The sequence below is a fragment of the Talpa europaea genome (assembly GCF_964194135.1).
Source record: "Talpa europaea genome assembly, chromosome: 14".
Lineage (NCBI taxonomy): Eukaryota > Metazoa > Chordata > Mammalia > Eulipotyphla > Talpidae > Talpa > Talpa europaea.
Window position 1 is genome coordinate 91,381,660 of NC_140082.1, and position 17,894 is coordinate 91,399,553.

The 17,894-nt window shown below is 66.1% G+C and overlaps 1 protein-coding gene across 1 annotated transcript; it reads right to left on the bottom strand.

Annotated features, from left to right (window-relative positions):
- Positions 1-1,054: 1,054 nt before the first annotated feature.
- EFL1 (elongation factor like GTPase 1) lies at positions 1,055-16,367 on the bottom strand (the record flags this gene model as incomplete). Its single annotated transcript, XM_084253379.1, has 13 exons — positions 16,287-16,367; positions 15,670-15,746; positions 15,042-15,178; positions 14,279-14,401; positions 12,454-12,553; positions 10,940-11,091; positions 10,681-10,847; positions 8,717-8,855; positions 6,917-7,048; positions 5,526-5,673; positions 4,018-4,937; positions 2,072-2,256; positions 1,055-1,243 (listed from the first exon to the last, which is right to left on the bottom strand). Exons 1-13 carry the CDS (start codon positions 16,350-16,352, stop codon positions 1,055-1,057), a joined length of 2,535 nt encoding a protein of 844 aa, XP_084109505.1. The 5' UTR covers positions 16,353-16,367.
- Positions 16,368-17,894: the final 1,527 nt, after the last annotated feature.

Genomic DNA, 17,894 nt, shown 5'->3' on the forward strand with positions numbered 1-17,894 from the left:
CCTGGGCACTGTTCCCCATTGGGGGAGGGGCAGGGCCTGGGAGGGAGGGAAGGACCCTGGGGCTGCAGGAGCCTGGGGAGCCGCTCCAGGAGGGGTTGGGTGGGCAGCCAGGGCTCCTACTTCTCTGGGCACTTCTGACCCCACCCTCTGGCCCTGCTGACCCCCCCAGGGTCCTACATGAGAAGTGGGCATTGATGCCAAGACCAGGCACCTCAGTGATGGTGTGTGCCCCAGCCAGGAGGGACGGCAGACAGTGGTCAGCACAAGGGCTGCAGGGCAGGCCGGGCCCTGGGCTAGGGGCACCTCCCCGGGAACAGAGCTGGGAAGAGGGCGGGGAGAGAGCGGCGAGCGGGGGTGATCGGAAGGGAGGGAAGGGCTTACAGGGCCCCAAGGTGAGGGACCAAATGCACACCCACAGTGCACAAGCAGTACACACGCGCAGCTGCAGCACACACCCTCATGCACACACACACAGCAGCGCGTGCACACCACGGCCAGTCGCTCAGCAGCTGAGCCACAAGCTCCTGAGGTGTCAGTGCCGGAGTGGCCGGGGACCCTGCCAGGGGCGGGGTGCCCGTGGGGTGTCCCTCTGCAGTCGTGTTGTCCCCCGGGGGCGGAGCCGCCAAACCAACAGCCTCATGTCCTGGGGTCTCCACACTGCACCTTCTCCCCAGGCCCTGGGAGGGGACAGGCTCTCCCCTCACCCCAAGCAGACGCCCCCCAAGATTCCTGCTGTGAGCACAGCATCTGGACAGAAGGCAGCAGTCCCAGCTCTGGAATGGCCAGAGGGGAGGGGGCATCCACTACCCGGGAGCCCCCGGCTCAGCTCATGGGGCCTGGGCTGCCAGGAAGCACAGGAGAAACGCGTGCAGGGACGCGAGCCCGGCGCGCTCGCTGACACCCCGCCGTGAGACCGAGAACAGAGCCCAGGAGGCCGAGCGTGGGGGCTGACACTTTAACAGAGCGCGGGGCAGGTGCCGGCGCCCCACGTCCAAGTGGCTGCGGGAAAGCCGAGCAGCGGCCCGGGGCGGGGGAGGGCACGTGCAGGCGGCGGCTACTTGTTCCGGCCCAGGGTGCGCTGTTTCTCCGCGTGCTGCACCAGCTTCTCCTCCACCGACAGGCCCTTGCGCCTGCGCACGGCGTTCATGTACTTGCGGGCCTGGTTCTCGGAGTCGGCCTTCTCCCCGAAGTGCAGGTACTCCTCCTCCGTGGTCGGCACCCAGAAGGGGTCGCTGGGGATGACCTGGGGAGGAAGGTGACAGGCGGGCGGTGTCAGGCACAGACTCGAGGAGCGAAGCTGGGCGGAGGGTGGGACAGGAGCCGCGGGGCGGGGCGCAGCTGGCGGGGTCTCTGCTGGGAGCCTCCACTCGAGGGGGACGAGGCCTTGCCACTTCTGAACAGGACCGAGGCTTCCTGCCCTGGGGGGCCTGGGGTCTGTCCGGTGTTACCCACCAAGACCCAGGGGCGCATACTCTGGCCCAGTGGGGCTCTGGCTCAGTGCCCAGGGCAGCGGCGGGCATGAGTTCTGCAAGACAGAGGAAGCAGATGCAGCGCCTCTGCCCTCTCCCCCGGGCGTGTGGTGTGTGCGCCTGAGGGTGAGGAGACAGCCCAGGGCCGAGGGAGGGGGCGGCTGGGCAGAAGGGCAGGCGGGGTGCGCCCGGGAGCCTGAGGCCCAGGGCCAGGACACGGTGTCCCAGGCAAACCAGCCAGCATGCGGGCTCCGGGGCCCAGCGCAGACCTGGCCAGCAGGACGCTTGGGGACAGGGTCCCCGGGAGGGCCGACCCTGCTACACTCCTCTGCCCCAGGCCACACTGGGGTGTGCAGCCACTCTGTCCCTCAACCTGAAACCTCGGAGCCACGCGTCTCCCTCGGGGTGGGGCGAGGGCGAGAACAGCTCAGACGCGTCTCCGAGCCCTGCCCTGCGGCCGGCACGCGGCCCGGAAGAAAGCGCCTGCGGTTTCACTTCCTAAGCGCCCTCCTGAGTCTCTAAGCTGCGCCGCGCCGCGGGAGGGTGGCACTTGACGGCACAGCGCGGCCAGGGAGCGGGCGGCGGGGCGGCGGGCCGGCTACCTCCCAGTGGCTGAACACCAGCTGCGGGCTGGCCAGGCCGCTCGTCTTCTTGCGGATCTCGTCAGCAAAGCCGAAGCTCTCGGCCACGGGCAGCACGGCCTGGATGATGAACACGTCCGTGCCCTCCTTCATCTCCTCGTGCAGCACGCGCCCTTCCCGCCTGGACAGGACGGCGTAGACCCGGCCTGCAACGGCAACCTGCCCATTAGCTGCCCATCTGGAGCCACCCAGGCCCGCCGCCCACCCCTGCTGTCAGCCACGGAGCCACTTTGTCCCGGGGACGCTGGTTTACCACGGCAAGGGGCCCGGCGCGCCGACGTTGAAAGGAAAAGGTGACGGTGACCCGACTAGGAACGGGAAGAGAGCAGACATGCCCTGCAAGGCACAGGCATGTCCACGGGGCCTGCCGCGCGTCCAGAGGTGAGCGGACACTACCCCAGCCAACCGGGTGTCCTCGACGGGGCGGCCAGCACCAAGGCCACCCGTCCCAGACGAGACTGCGCCCCCACACCTGGGCCTGTGCTGTCCAGTGGCCAGAGGGTCAGTCTTACTCCCCTGGAAACCGACTGCCTCCAGAACCCGTCGGGGGTGCTCCCTGCACGGAGACTCTGGCTGCCGGCCCACCCCTTAGGGGCGCCAGCTGCAGGCCCTGGTGCCAGAGCCCCGTCCCAGAGAACCTTGACTATGTGGGGGTATCCCCAGCTGCCAGCCCCCCATGTCTCAACAGGGTGCCCCTTAATAGCCAAGCTGAGCTGGCTGGGCAGCAGCCCCTGGGTGCAGCCACCTGCTGCCAAGACCTCCCCGCAGCCAGAGTCCTGGTGGGGCTCATAGCCCCGTCATGGGCCGCAGCATCAGGGGTGGTGGTGGGTGCCGAGGGGAGCGGAGCCTCCAGCTCCCGAGTGGCCCTCGTGGAAGGGGTCATGAGCGGGAAGCCGACAAGCCTGCAAGCTCTGCTGCCGCCTCCAAAGAGAGGTTGGCAGGGGGTGGGGTGGAGGGCGGGCTGGAGACTCCTGGGTCACTGCAGCCCTTGCTCAGGTACCAGCAGGCTGCCTTGGCCACCGTGCCTGACACGAGCGGTCCTGGCCGCTCGAGTTGGGGAAACCTCACAGAGGGATCCGGAGAACGAAGGGCAGTAGCCCCTCTGCGCACGCTTGGTCTTCGGGACAGGTCAGGCCCCGCGGAGCAAGGAGGCCTCTCGCACCTGGGCAGCAGCCACGGTGAGCAGGGCCAGGGAGGGCGGCCGGGCTGGCTGCAGGGCATCTCCCTGAGGTAGCCAGGCCAGGGCAGGCGGCTCAGGTGGGCAGGGAAGCCCCCGTGCTCCGGGTCCGACCAGCTGTTCCTGCCGTGGACGCTGCAGTCATCTCAGAGGAAGCTGGCCGCGATGCCCAGATGTGGCAGAACCGGCACCAGAGGTTCTACTTCCAGGGACCCGGCGCAGAATGAAATCGGCGCCACTCTCCCGGGCACAGGGTGGGTCTGTGCCACGCACACTCTGCACATCACCCTCCGGGGCCACGCCTATGGCCAGTCACACTGCTGCCTGGTCCAGGGCTCCCTGGCCAGAGCTGTGGCCCCTCCCCAGGGGAGAAACAGGGCTGACTGTGGGCAGCGGCGAGCAGCACCTGGGCCTTCTGCCCATGAGGGGCCGGGGGAGGAGCACGGGACCACTCGCCCTCTGACCAGTCTCAGGAAGACCGGTCAGTTGCCCAGATGGATGGGGTTTACCCGAGGGCAGTGCCGCAGAGGTGGCGGGGGTGGGGTGGGGAGACGCGGGCCATGCCCCACCCCCCCTGCACCAGGCCTCTACCGTGGAAGGAGCCCCCAGGCACGCAGAGGGCACATGGTGGCCAGGCGCAGCCGCTCAGGCCCACAGAGCAGGGCTGGGCTCCAAGACACGGCGCCCCCTCCTTGCCCAGCACGTCCAAGAAACGGCGGCTCCTCCTTACCCAGCACGTCCCCGGTGGCCATGATGTCGCACGTGTACATGGCGGCCATCAGACGCTGGGGCTTCACCTGCAGCGCGGCGCGGCACGCATCCTTCATGGTGGCCATCAGCTGTCCTGAGAGGGGCCCGTAGCAGTCGGGCAGCGGGAGGTCGCCTCTCGGGTCCGCAGTCCTGGCGCCAGGCACCGGGCTGCCCTCCTGCCCCCCGGGCCCCGGGTCCTGCGTCTCGCTGGCTCCCGGCTCCTCCAGTCTGCTCAGGTCGCACTTCTCCAGGATGAAGCAGACCCCCATGAGTGGCTCCTCACACAGGGGGCCCGAGAGCGTGGCCAGCTGGAAGCCGCTCACCAGGCTGTTGCCCACGTCCCGGAAGCAGCTGCCCTCCCCCGGCGTGCCGCCCGCGAGGCCAGTCCACACGGAGCCCTGGAAGCCCTCGCTCCTGCTGACCAGGATATTCGGCCCGCACTTCCTCGGGCCGAAGGACCAGATGTGGGCGACAGTGTCCCTCCACCTTCTCCCTGTCAGGTGCTGCTCCAGCTGCCGCCTGAGCTCCCATGCCCGCTCGCGGGCCTTCTGGTGGGCGGCCTGCTCACGGGGGTCCTCGCTCGGCGCGGACGCCAGCTGCTCCAGGGAGCGGAGCACGTCGCTGCTCTCCTCCAGGAGCCGCGTGGCCTCCTCCGGCAGGGGCAGGGCTCGGACGCTGAGCGTGGCCAGCTTGTTGGGGGTCGAGAGGGTGACCAGCCCGTCAGGGTCGACGTGGGCCCCCTCGGGGACCTTGCTCTGGCCGTCTCTGGCCTGGTGGATGATGGCCACCTTCTGCTGCCTGCCGATCTCCTCGTTGACCATGTCGACCGTGGGGGGCCTCGTGATGGTCTCTCGGAACGGGATGATGGGTTCTGAGACACTGATCTGGATCTTCGCAAACCTGCGATTCAAGAGAGAGGGCAGAGGGCTGTGACCACAGCAGCCAGGCCCCAGCGCAGAGGACACCCGTTTCCCAGCTCTGGGTCACAGCCCAGAGCAGCAGAGCAGGCAGCACCTGCCACGGACAGCGCTGCCAGGCCCACAGAGTGGGGCTGGGCTCTGAGAGCAAAGGGCGCCGGTGCCCATCACGGGCCGCTCTTCTGTCTGTACCTCCCTAGCCACTGGGCTCACAGACGTCCCCTCTGAAGAGGAAAGTGTCTGCAAAAGTGGCCACAGCACTGTCCTGGGGAGACGGGGTTCCAAGGGCTCAGTGAGGAGAGCAGGTCTGGGCACGACAGCGGTCCCAGCCACGGCTCGTGCCTGCTGTGCTCGCGGTCACGCGTCAGCACAGACACGGAGCCCACGGAAACACCAGCTGAGATCAGGCGCCCAGGTGTTCGGGCGGGAGGCGGAGAGCGTTGGTCCGCCACCGTGACATCTGCTCCCGCAACCCAGCGGCAGTGCCTGTCTGAGGGCACCAGGCTGGACGAGCCAGCGTGGCTGCGCTTGCCAGCCCAGGGCACCCGCCCCCGCCCGGCACCCCTCTGACCTTTCCGTCAGGTCGTCCAGGCAGCGCTGGAGGTGGACCTCGCCGGCCGTGACCAGCACGTGCTCCCCCGTCTCCTGGATGAGGACCTGCACGCAGGGGTCGGCCTGGTTCAGCAGCCTCATTCCTCTGACGAGCTGCGGCATTTCACCTGGGCACACAAGAGGGTCACGGGGCGTGGGGCGGCGCGGGGGAAGCATGCGCACTCCCAAGCGGCTGTCGGCGCTCTCCCGGGGCACACGGCGCGTGAGGAGGCCGCCCTGGGGGGCTGACTCCGGCACTGCCTTCGCACAGGTGCGCGCCCCACACAGATGGGTGCGGCCAGAGGTCTGGTCTCCGGCCAGCAGGTGGCGGCAAGGACAGCCTGAGATGAGCTAGCGCCCTGGGGTGGGGGTCTGGCTGCATCCAGGAGGCAGCGAGCCATAGGAGGGGTTGCGTAGGGGGTGCTGAGGCCCCGCCCGGCCCGCCTCAGCATCTCTGTCCGAGCAAGTGGGGCTAGGGTCACTTCCAGCGTCACCCAGCCCGACAGCACGTTGGACAGGTATCCACGGGCGGAGGTGGGGCCTATGTGCCGCTACACCACGGAGAACAGCAGATGGTTCCTGCAGAAATATGCAGACAGACCCCAACGCATACGGGGGACAAAAAAGGGGCGGCGGCTGTAGGCCAGCTTGGCAGCTCAGGCCCGAGGCAGGAGGTGGCCCTGCTGGGCACGGGACACTGGACAGCAGCAGTAGGGCACCCTCACAGGCAACCCCAGCCTGGGGCAGCACCGAGGGACTTGGGAAATGCTCCTGCTGACCGCACTCGAGGCCACACACTGCAGCCCTGCTCCCAGAGTGGAAAGCGGATCTTCTAAAAGTCTTCCTGGGTCAATTTAAAACTAGCATCAAGATGACCCGATGGGGTCAGGGTAGGACAACAGCCCCACCTAAAGGTCAAGTGTCCGACACCTGGCAGCAGGGCCTGGAAAAAGTGGCGGGCCATGCTGCTTCCTCCAGGGAAGGCCGCGAGCCCAGCCGAGTGGCTGTGCGGGTGCCCTAGGGTGAGGTGTGCAGACCAACGCAGCCCTGGGCAACCGGCCCAGGAAGGCCCTACAGCGCCTGCCTCCCGCCCCAGCACCCCTGCAGGGAGCTCTCGGGGAAAGGACTTGTGGCGCACGGGAGCTGGACACCGGGAGGTCAGTGAAGCTCTCAAGGCGTTGCAACCACCAGGGGAGGTGGGAGGCCCAGCAACGGCGAGGGCACATCCAGTTCAGACTGGGCACCTGGCACACCTGGCTGTGGCTGGCACAGCCATCTCTGCCTGTGGACCCCTCTCGTGCGGACCCCTTGTGTGTGGACCCCCGCGTGCAGGGTGGGTGGCGCGGGCCGGCACACAAGCTGGCGTCTTACTTGGGTGTTTGGGCTCCACGGCGACCCTGACGATAGGAGTGGCGTCAAAGCTGAGCGGCACGAAGGGCGGGCAGGACGGGAGGCTGCACAGCGTTGCGGACTTGAGCACCAGGTCCTGCAGGCCACCGATCCCTGCAGGCGGCAAGGGGCGTTGTGTGACCAGCCCCGTGGGGGGTAGAGGCCACCGGGCTCTGAGACTGTCCGTGAGGGGACCGGGACGCACACCAGCGCAGAGCAGGCTGGGGCGCGCGGGGGAGGTGCTGGCTCTGGCCTGTGTCTCTGCCGCCCCGTCACCCGTGTTGCTGCCATGTGTGCGAGTCCTGCGGCCTTCAGATGCCCCGACCTGGCTCTGTGGCCTGAGCCCCAGCCCTTGTCACGGGGAGGCAGGCCCCTGAGTCCACAGCAGCTGGGGCCACTCAGCTAAGGCCTCCCCAGGGCCGGTCAAGTGTGCCTGTCGTGCTGACAAGCCCCTCACGTCAGCCGCCCCCAGCTTCTCGGGGTTCCAGGCGCCGAGGGAAACCTTGCACCAATGACATCACTGCCAGAATGTTCTCTTCTCCCAGGGACAGGGGGAGCTCCCAACCAGCCAATGACAGCGTTCAAGCAAGTTATGCCGCGGCACCTGCCCAGAACCAGGCGGCTGGACCAGCTCCTCGCACTGGCACCCACAAGGAGCACACAGCGGGCAGGCGGCAGGAGGCCCACTGGGCCGGCAGCGAGGTGCCTGGATGCCGCCCGTGTCTCCAGGCGAGGAGGGCAGCGGGGCCCACAGGCCCGCGTGGGGACGGAGCACGGAACCCACACCCACGGGGAACCACGTTCCGGACCTGGCGGATGACGAGGGCAAGACGTGGGGCAGAGGGAAGGGGCTCTGGGCCCGGGGTGTCGTCCAAGGCCCGCCAGCCGTCGAGCAGGGCGCAGCGCAGCCCTCACTGCAGATGCCGGGCAGAGCGGGACGCTCACGCCTGTCCTGTCCCCGGGCAATGTCAGGATAGGCCATCTGCAGGCAGACACAGCGGCCACGGAGCACGCGCCTTTCCAGAGCAAATGCTCTGGCCCTGAGGCCTCTTCCCGGCGGGAAGGCGGCTGACCCCAGGGTCCAGCCAGCACCCGGCCCAGCGGGCCCCTAGTGTCCGCCCCACCGTGGGAGCAGCTGCGCTGTCCCGACTCCCACAGAACACAGCCTGGGCACCCCGCAGAGCCCACCGTCCAGGAGCAGCGTCTGCCCATCTTACTTTAAAGCTGAATCTGGCCAAGCACTCACGCTTGCCACTACTATGACCTCTGCGCCATGGTCACCATCGGCCACCCGGGAGCGAGGCAGACCGCTCCTCTCTGCGCGGGCCTGGCAGGCTTTTGTGGACCCCAGGTCTTCCGGAGCCGGGCGCGGGACACTCCAGCCCTTGCCTCCCAGGCGAGACGCTGCCCCTTGTCCTGAGCATCATGCCAGAGGCTCGCCACCTCGGCCCGTTTCAGGCCTCTCTGTGAACCACAGCCCCTTGGATACGCACACACGAGAAGTGACAACAGCCCTCTCCATCAGGAAACTTCCACTCATTCAGAACCAAATGTGCAGGACCAGAGGGCCTCTGCCATCTAGCCTGACGTGGACGTGCCCCACATGGACGCATCCAGCTCAGCACAGAACCCTCGAGCGACTGAGCCGGGCATCTGCTAAGAAAGCTGGACCCCACCGGCGCAGTGACAGCAGCCGCTCGGTGCACTGAGGCAACGCCAGGAGCAGGTGGAGAAATACTCAAGGCCGAGGCGCCCGCCACGGGGCCCACAGGCGCAGCCTACCCAGCACATTTCCCGGAGGCACCTCCTCCAGCTGCTCCAGCTCCCGGCCCATCAGCAGGTAGAGGTTCTCCAGCGTGCAGCAGGCCAGGTGGGGGACGGGGGGCAGGCCATCCGGGGGGGCAGAGAAGCCCTCGGGGACCTGGCAAAGGACGAAGATGGGTCAGTGAGGACGCAGCAGAAGGGATGCCAGGACTCCCCTTCATCACGCAGATCTGGGTGTGCAAGTGCACAGGGCGTGACGTGAAGAGACGTCTGCTGTAGGGGGGACCTGACGTCATGAACTTCCCAAACGTGTGGACGCCGCCAGGGACCCCGCGCCGCGTCAGCCCTGGGGAGGCCCCTGCCGTCCCCTAGTCTCATCTGTCCTCACTCAGGCTGTCCGGGCCTGTCATGTCCTGCAAGCAGGCACCAGGGCTGGGCCGAGACACGGGAGCGAGGGGCCCAGGGCTCCGGAAGATGTGCTGGGCGCCGGGTTGGGGTGCTGGCAGGTGCAGCGGAGGGCAGGGCAGGCTGCGGGGCAGATGTGGGACGCCTGGCTCGCCAGCTGCTCTGAGGGCCCAGGGAGTGTCCTGAGGACCTGGCGCCTGCACACACAGGCACATCCTCAGTACCCAGTCGGCTGCTTGCAGCCGGGCCACAGGCCACCCAGGCAGGGGGTGAGGGGATGCGCATGGGGCACAACTGCCGTCACAGTAGGGAGGGGACAGCAGGCTGCCCGGGGCGCGAGCCCCATGCCAGGGACGGTGGGGTGGCTCCGAGGGCCGGGGGGAGCGAGGACAGGCAAGGACCGCACCGGAAGACGTGGGCTGTCCACAGGCCAGGGGCCGTCACCGAGAACAGCTGCGCGCGGCCCCAAGGAGCAGCTGGCAGGGGATGCGGCTGGGCTGACAGGCCTAGTGAGCCCACACTCGCAGGCCCAGAGCACCAGCGCTGCTCACGGTGCAGCTGAAGGGCTGCCGCCCCGGGACCCCACGCAGCCGCGCCCTTCAGCCCCTCGGGATTGTGGAGGAAGTGGGCGCTGCCGCAGAGCTACCCAGACCGTGGCAGGAGATGGCAGGGGGCAGCAGCAGCGCTGGGGCAGGCGGTGCAGGCCAACCCTACTGGGGCCAGTCCTCTGCCTCGTCCCCTCCCCAAGGGCGGGCATCACAGCCCAGGGGCTGCTCTGGTCCCAACAGGACAGGCGAGACGATGGTGCCATGGCGTGATGACACCGCCTCGCATGGCCTCCGGGTCCGCAGCAGTGGGGGCCGACAGTCAGGAAGGGCCTGTAACCCCAGGCAGGACACGCTGGTCTCCCGACCCACAGAGCTGAGGTGAGGAGGTGTGAGCAACCAAGGCCTGTGGTCTCCGGTCAGGAGCGAGAGACCAGCACAGAGGACAAGTGGAGGCCACCGAGGCCTGCCCGACCTGTCTCTGGAACCCTCCACGCTGAGAGCCGGCTGGCATCCGGTGAGGGCAAGGGGTCATTATGCACTGACCCCTCTATCAGCCCCAGCTCCCCGCCGCCCCCCCGAGCCCGGCCCCCAGCCCCACCCTACCAGTCCTCCGGCACTGTCTGCGCAGCACACCTGTGCTTTGGTTCCTGGCCCTTGTGAGCCGAGCTGCCGTCTGCGCCTGCTCCCAAGTCCCCCATCAGGCCCGGGGTCTCCTGCCCACCGCCCCAGAGCCACCAGCACCTGCACCCCCACCCTGAGGGCCGGTATTGCCCGGCTCGAGTGCTGCCCGCTCCCACCCACTCCTCCCGCAGAAGAGAGGCCTTCTCCTTGTGTAAGGATGAGAAACGGGGTCACACCTGGCGTCGCCCTGTAAACCTGCTCCCGGAGACGGACTGTCAAGATAGCGACAGACAGACATGGGGCTCACCTGGCAAGCGACCACCCAGGTCAGCACACCTGCCGTGAGGCGTCCCGTCCCGCCCCAGGAGAAGAAGCCAGCACCACGCAGTGGCCGTGCCCCGTCCTTACCCGCCGCAGGAACTCAGCGGGGTCGTACTTGGGTCCCAGGACAAAGACGGGGCTGCCCCGGCGAGCCACGCCGCTGAACACGCGTGCGAAGGCCACGAACGCCTCCTGGCCGTCTCCTGCCGGGGGCCCGGGGCTGGGGGCCTGGCTTTCCTCACGGGGATCCTCCCCTGCAGACAAAAGGAGCCAAACCTCAGGGCGGGGTCTCTGCGTGGGAGCCGCCAAGGGGGCTGGAGGGCATTGTCTTGCAGGAAAGTGGTACCTTTCGGCTCCTCTCCCTCGGGGCTGGTTTCTGGGGTACCCTCGTCCTCGGTGGGGCCCTGGGGCGCCTGCCCCTGTGCTGCCGCTAGCCTCTCTGCGTGCCTTTGTCGGGCGCGCTCACGCCGCTCAGTGAGCTCCTCTTGAGTAAGGGGCCTGTGGGAAGCACACACGTGGGCACCCGGACTCCTGCGTCCATCCAGGCAGGGACAGTGGGGAGGGACACGTGGCCAGCATGCTGGACCCTGGGCCCTTCTGGGCTGAGCTTTTTCCACGTTCTCTCCCCAGCCAAGCTGGGGCAGCAGGAGCCAAGGCCTGACAGGCCCCTGAGAATGCTGCGCCCACCACTCTCAGCTCACTGAGCAACGTGCAAGAGCTGTGGCCCTAGGGCAGCAGCACAGGCCTGCCTGCCCCGCACTCCTGAAGGGTGCGGCGGGAGAGGGCACACAGGCATGGACACCAGGCACAGGACCTCGCCCCCCCCGGACCAGCGCAGGCCCTCAGCAGGCCACAGAGGGTCTTGCCAGGACAACACGTGTCTTCCTGGAGCACTGCCAGGCAGTGGGGAACAGCCCATGGCTGCCGCACCCAGCCACCCAGGCAGCTGGGCCTGCTGGCGCCCGGTGGGGAGGGCATCAAGCTGTCTCCCTAGAGTCACTACATGCTGGCCAGGGCGGACAGGCTCCGCGGCCTCGCGGATGCAACAGGTGTATGCAGAAAACCAGCCTCCCGGCCTTGGTGCCTCCACTTGGACTCTGGGGCACGGCATCAAGACACAAGCCAACGCTATGGCCTGCATTTCTGCCCCAGCTCAGGGTCAGCAGTTCAGCCGGCCCTAAGGCCCACGCCCCTCCTGTCCCAACCGCTGACTTCAGGATCCGGCTTTATCCCCCACCTTTGCGTCACACCTGATGGAAAAATGTGTCCCCCACTTAGCCCTGCCACCCCCCATTCCGTGAGCCCTGGAGACGCCCACGGAGGCTGCACTCAGTGTGCGCAGCCTCAGGTGCCCACAGCAGCGCCCCTACTTCCCCAAGCACCGCAAGCGTCCTCGATGCTGGCCCGGGAAGGCTTCCGAGACAGGCTCCCTCCCAGCCCGGGGCGTGCAAAGTGGGCTCTGGGGGTGGACGCGCAGCACTGGGACTGGGAGGCGGCACAGCAGTCCCTCCCTCCAGGGATAGCGGGATCTGACCGGTGGGGAGGGGGCTGAGGCAGCCGAGCTCGCAGGAGGCGGAGCAGGTCTCCAAGACCTGGAACCCCGAGGAAACCCTCCCACCGCCCTGCCCCGAGGTGAGCGCGTGTCTGCACTAGAGCCACCCTGGCTGCTGTGAGCGTGACGGGCAGCAACCTGTTCTCTCCGCTACCAGTCACAGCCCAGCACCGCTCTCAGGACCCCAAGCGCCTGAGTGGGGCTCGCGTTGCTGGAGGCTGCTCCCCCAGAACTCTGGCGAGGCCAGTGTGCAGTTCGCATGCCCTGCAGAGTCCCCCAGAGCCCAGCCCCCCCACCCCCGCACTTACCTCGGCTTATTCTGCGGCAAAGCCTTGGTGTCGACGGCAAACATCTTGGACACGAAGATGATAACCGGAGCAGCATCCTCGCTCCCGCAGCTCAAAAACGCTGCAGACACAAGACGCAAAAGTCTCACTATTTTGCCCATTAAAAAGCCACGTTTTTCTGGAAACGAGATTTGGAACCCGACATCCCCGAAATACACGGGCGCCTCGAGCCACCTCGAGAAAGGCACAACCCGAGAAGTACGAAGCCAGAAAAAGAACGCTCAGGAGGAGCGCCAGGGACGCAGAGCCGGCGGGCGGGTGACGAGGGCGTGCATGGTGCTGCCAGCCACCAGCACCCCCGGGTGCCTCCCGTATCGGGGGGAAGGGGTACCGCCCACAGGCCGCTGGCTAACGGGACATGTAAAATCACTCACTTTTCCAGTCCCCCACGGTAACAAGTCAGAAAGAAAATGGAGAAAAACACCCTAGGCCGAGGGCGCGCGCACCTCAGCAGCAGATGTTCAGTGTTACGCAAAGGTCAACTTCCCCTAAACGTGTGACTTGTCAAGAATTCCTTATCAACACTCTGATGTTTTTCTCTGCGCGTTGGGGGTATAACATCACGAGTAACTTTTCTTTGCCTTTTTTGGTGGGACCCTCGCCGGCGGCCGGGGAATGAACCGGCGCCGCAGAGGCCGCTCAACCGCTGCGCCACCAGGGGAGGCCCACGAGTAACTTTTCCGAATCCCCCACATCAAAACCACCTGTATGAAAGTTATTTACCAGTAAAGCTCAAACAATGAGCAGACGACACGACGCAGGACCTGAAGGTGGGGCCTGGGTCTCGCGGGGCAACCGGGCCCGGCCCACAACGGGGAGCCGAGAGCAGAGGGGGACACCAAGGAAGGACATCACCAGGCCAGAGGCCACAGGGCTTGACCTTGGGGGGAAGTGACTATGGGGGCGGCGAGCCCTGGAGAGTTGCGCTCAAGAGTGAGCAGGACCTGCAGGTGGTGTGGACGGACACGAGTGTGGGCTTTTGCTGGCAGGGGAGGTCTGGCCTCCACCCCTGGGTGGGAGTGACTGTGACAGGCAGCCCTGCACACACGGCCCGAAGCCCAGTCTGGCAGGTCATTACATTCCCAGGGTTCCTGGACAGTGAACCCCGTGCAGGGTCCAGGTCGGGGGGCGGAGGCAGAGACCCTGAGCACGAGCGTCTAGCCTCTGCCACCCAAAGCCCCGGCAAGATAGGTTCCCGCAGGGCCACAGGGCACACGGGCGAGGTCCAGACAGCCTGGCTGGGTTCCACACAGCTAAAACAGGGCCATGGACAGGCGTGACCTAAGGACGGGGGGCAGCGGGCAGGCGCAATAGCCAGCGGGGGCCCCAGGGAGCGGGTCGGGGGGAGCAGCCACACAGTGCAGGACCTCCCAACAGCTGTGCACAGGCCCAGGCGGCCGCCACCTCACAAGGACAGGCCAGAGAGCCCACTGCGTGGGCAGAAGGCCGGCACAGAGCACGCACAGAAAGTCCTTGCAGCCTCCAGAGCAGGGGGAGGCCGTCGCGGCCATGCTGGGCTCCTGGTGGGCACAGAGGCCCAGCGTCCCCAGGGTTAGGGCACAAGAGGGCGGTCGCCCCTCGGGGATGTAACCCTGGCTGCTTGGGAGGCCGGGACACGGCACGGCCACATGGCAGTCTCTGTTCCGCATCCCGACTGGTGGGGCAGACTGTGCCAAAACGGAAATGCTGGGGGGAAATCTGGTGAAATTACTCGCAGAGCTGGCTGAGCGCAGCCTTGCTGGGGACAGCTGGCCGTGCCCGGCGCACTCTCCTCTCCTCCCCTCACCTGCTTTCAGCGCCTGGGTTTCTGGCGGGAGAGAGTCAAATGTCTGCGATCCTGAGCACATCAGCCTCTCCACCCTCTCCGCAGTCATGTCCAGGGGGCTGGGCAGCTTCTGACACACCATCGCTGTGGCCTGCTGTTAAGGGCTCAAAACTGCGGGCAGCGCCCCACCAAGGCGCAGAAGCACGAACATACCTGTGGCGGCTCTGACATCTACCCAGACAGAAATGCTGGCTGCAGGGCCACGCCACCCACATGTCATGTCTCAGGATGTGGAATTTCAGGGGGCACGTGGAGCTTTACAGCCCAGAAAGGGCCCTCCTGAGGGGCCTTCCCAATGTGGAACAGGTGACGCCTGTTCCAGAGCTCAATGCCTGGGAAGCTGACACCCTGCACTCTCGACGGCACTGACGGCCACGGCCGCCACGGTGGGCCACCCCGCCCGCACCCCCACAGGCACTGCTGGGGCAGGCACACGCCAGGTGGCCTGGTCTGCGCAATGACAGCAGCACCGCGAGCCACGGCAGCTCAGGCCTGCCGTGACCCAGGAAACCGAAGCCCGTGTGCAGGATACGTGGCGCCGAGTAATGTCTCTGTTATCTGTTGTCACCTGGCGGGTTAATCTTAACTCAAAATTTCCTATGCTTACAGATTACTAATCAAAAGAAGGGGGGTGCAGAGGATCCCTCTGGGTGGGGCGCCTGGGCTGCCAGCACGCTTGTGCGCGTGTTCTGTGGGGGCGGGCCCGGCCCACAGGGGAGGATACTCAGCACGGCCTGGGACACAGGCAGCCACTGGCGGCAGATGGCGCTGATCTGGACTTTGGGGTCTGAATGTCGCACCTCCCGGGCTCCGATCTTCAACCCCAAAGAAGTCACTATCTTGTCAATCTTCTCTTTGTCCCTGTAAGAAAACACACACCATGATGGGGGGCGGCCACACACAGACATGAAGCAGTGGTGCGAGGGAGGAGGTCGTGTCTCTGTCTTTCATTCCTGATGTGTTCCCTTCTCTGCAAAAACTACAAAAGCTGAGCAGGATGACCCCCAGCACCCAGCCCAGCCCCATGCACAGGGCTGCCCCGGGAGGCAGGTCTATGCCTATGAGCAAAGGGCCTTGCTCACATCCGGAACGACTTAGAAGTGAACGCCTTAGAGCCGCCTACGCTGGGCAGGTGATTCCCGACATCCCACACTTTTCTACCACGACCTCTCTGTACTCAACCGGGTTTGCAGACACTGGGGTGGAGTCACCCAGCCTCTGTGCCACTGGCCCGTGTGCCCCTGGGAGGCCTGCTCCTCCAGCCCCAGCCCCTGCCCCAAGCGGCAGCCAGCCCAGGCCAGGGGGTGGGGATGCACCGGCGCTGCCAGGAAGGAACGGCTACACAAACTTACTTGGTTAGGACAGCATCGTACAGACTCCATAGATTTTCCAGGATCAACTGCACAAATAAAGGCTTCTTCCCTTTGGCCTGCAGAGAGAAGATGCGTGTGTGAGCTTCTGCACGGTTAACGTGCCTCTTAGTGTTGCTATCCACTTCTGACATGTTTTATCGCCAATGTGGCTTATTTCTACTCAAAAAAATTATTCAACACAGTTCTTTTTATATACGTCTACCTGTGTGTATGTGTGAAACCCTAAATCCTGCATTAAAGGAAAGTTTCAAAAAAAGCACGCCTGGGGGCTGTGCTCGGCGGTCCTGCTTCCACCATCCATGGGGCTCCCGGAGCCCCCTCTCAGGTTGGCCGTGCCTGTGAAAGGCCTCGGGAGAGCTGGGGATGCGTGGTGGGCCATGGAGACGTCCAGAAGGGGCGCCTCTACAATGAAGGGCTCAGGAGAGCCTGATGCTAAGCAAGTTCCCCAAGTGCCCAGTCCTGAGACTTCCGCTTCTCTTAAAAAAAATGAAAGCAATAATTTGTTGTTCACGTCTTTAAAAATCTCTAAGGAACACCTGGAGAAAGGACTGGTGAGCTTTAAGTAAGCGGCCTCCCAGCCGGGGACACATCATCACCTGATCCACCTTCATGATCTTCTTAGCCTTCGAGTTTATGTAATAGTCGCCCCACAAGGTCCTCATCAGGACTTCCTTCTTGATGCCGATTTTCTGGCTATAGATGCTGGCAAAGTGCTCAATCCTGCAAGGAAACCAAGCGCCCGTGTCACGGGATGAGCAGGCGGACCCCTGCACGGGGCCAGGCGCTGCTGCACAGTGTATCGCCGGCGTCCTCACCAGTGGCCACGCCTGTCCACCTCCAGAGGGCCCTGAGGCAGGTGCGTGGCTGACGGGAGCCTGAGATCGAGCCCAGCCATGTTCCTGGGGCCGACGGGGGCCCTGCCCTCTGCACCCCGCAACTCTGGTGCCAGCTGCTCACCCGGGAGCAGACTCCAGGGCCAGAACCTGCCCGTGGGCCACGGCTGTCAGTGGGCAGCGCTTGGTCACTTGGCTCCGTGGGAAGCCGCGGGAGAGGCTGCTTGACAAGGGCAGCGGCCACCTATGGGCCGAGACCTACTCCCAGAGTAGCTGCATCTGCCGAGGCGCCCATCCTGCTCGCTTCAGGTGTCCCAAGTGAAGGCCGAAGCCCCTCTATGTGCGACAGTCAGGGGCTGGCTATGGGGGCCGACACCTGAGCTGGGCACAGCAGCCATCGCAGGGGCGGCGGGGCCAGAAATGCGAGGAGCACCAGGCGGGAGCTTAGAAAGGGAAGCAGACAGGCCAGGATGCACAGATGGTGGACACCCAGCGGGGACCCCAGCTCAAATTCCAGGTGACCGGTGGCTGCGTGCTGGAGGCAGCTCAGGCCCCACCGCTGTCAGGGTGATCTGTAGCGTGGCCTGACCCTTCTTCTGTGCACGTTACCCAACAGAGGCTTTTATCATCTTTCCAAGTCACCGCCTGGCAGCAAGGTGCATTGCGTGTATCGTGTAAGCACATGAGGGTTATCCACGTGTTCACCCTCCCGCTAACACACATCAGGCTCTCCTGCCGCTGCCCGGCCCCGGGGCTGGAGGATGGCCTGGCCTCCCCGCCACGAGCCCCCCGGGAAAGCCTGGGCTTCCCCAGGGCCAGACTGGCCCCCCGCGGCTACGGCGTCAGGGCTCCCTCCAGGTGCAGGGGAGGCTCACCAAGGCACAGATCCCCCCGACCCCCGCCTCCTGCAGCTCGGGCAGGGCCTCCTCGGCGCTCACGACGCCCAGCTGGCCGGCACCTGCTGACGACAGGCGGGTACCGCTGCCCGCTGCGTCCAAAGGTCAGGAGGGGTGAGGCAGCTCAACTCTGCCTGGCCGAACCCCTCCCACTCTCCTCCCCCCACAATAAACGTCCCTCAGTCTGCAAGGGGCAGGCTAAAGTCCACGCGAACTCCCGCGCGATGAGGCTGCTCGCTGTCCCTGGACCTGTCCTGGTGAGGGGCCGGGAAGCCGGGATGGGAGCCTGACGCAAAGGCCCCGCAACCAAGGCGGGTCTCGTCTCCCTGGACGTCGCTGCGCTGCACCTGCCCGGGAGTGAGACCCCACCGCTGCGGCCTGAGGCGGGCCCGGCCGCTGCCTCCTCGCCTCCAGGGGAAGCAGCCGAGGGCAGGTGACAGCGGCACGGCAGCAGCCACACGTGCAAATCTCCAGC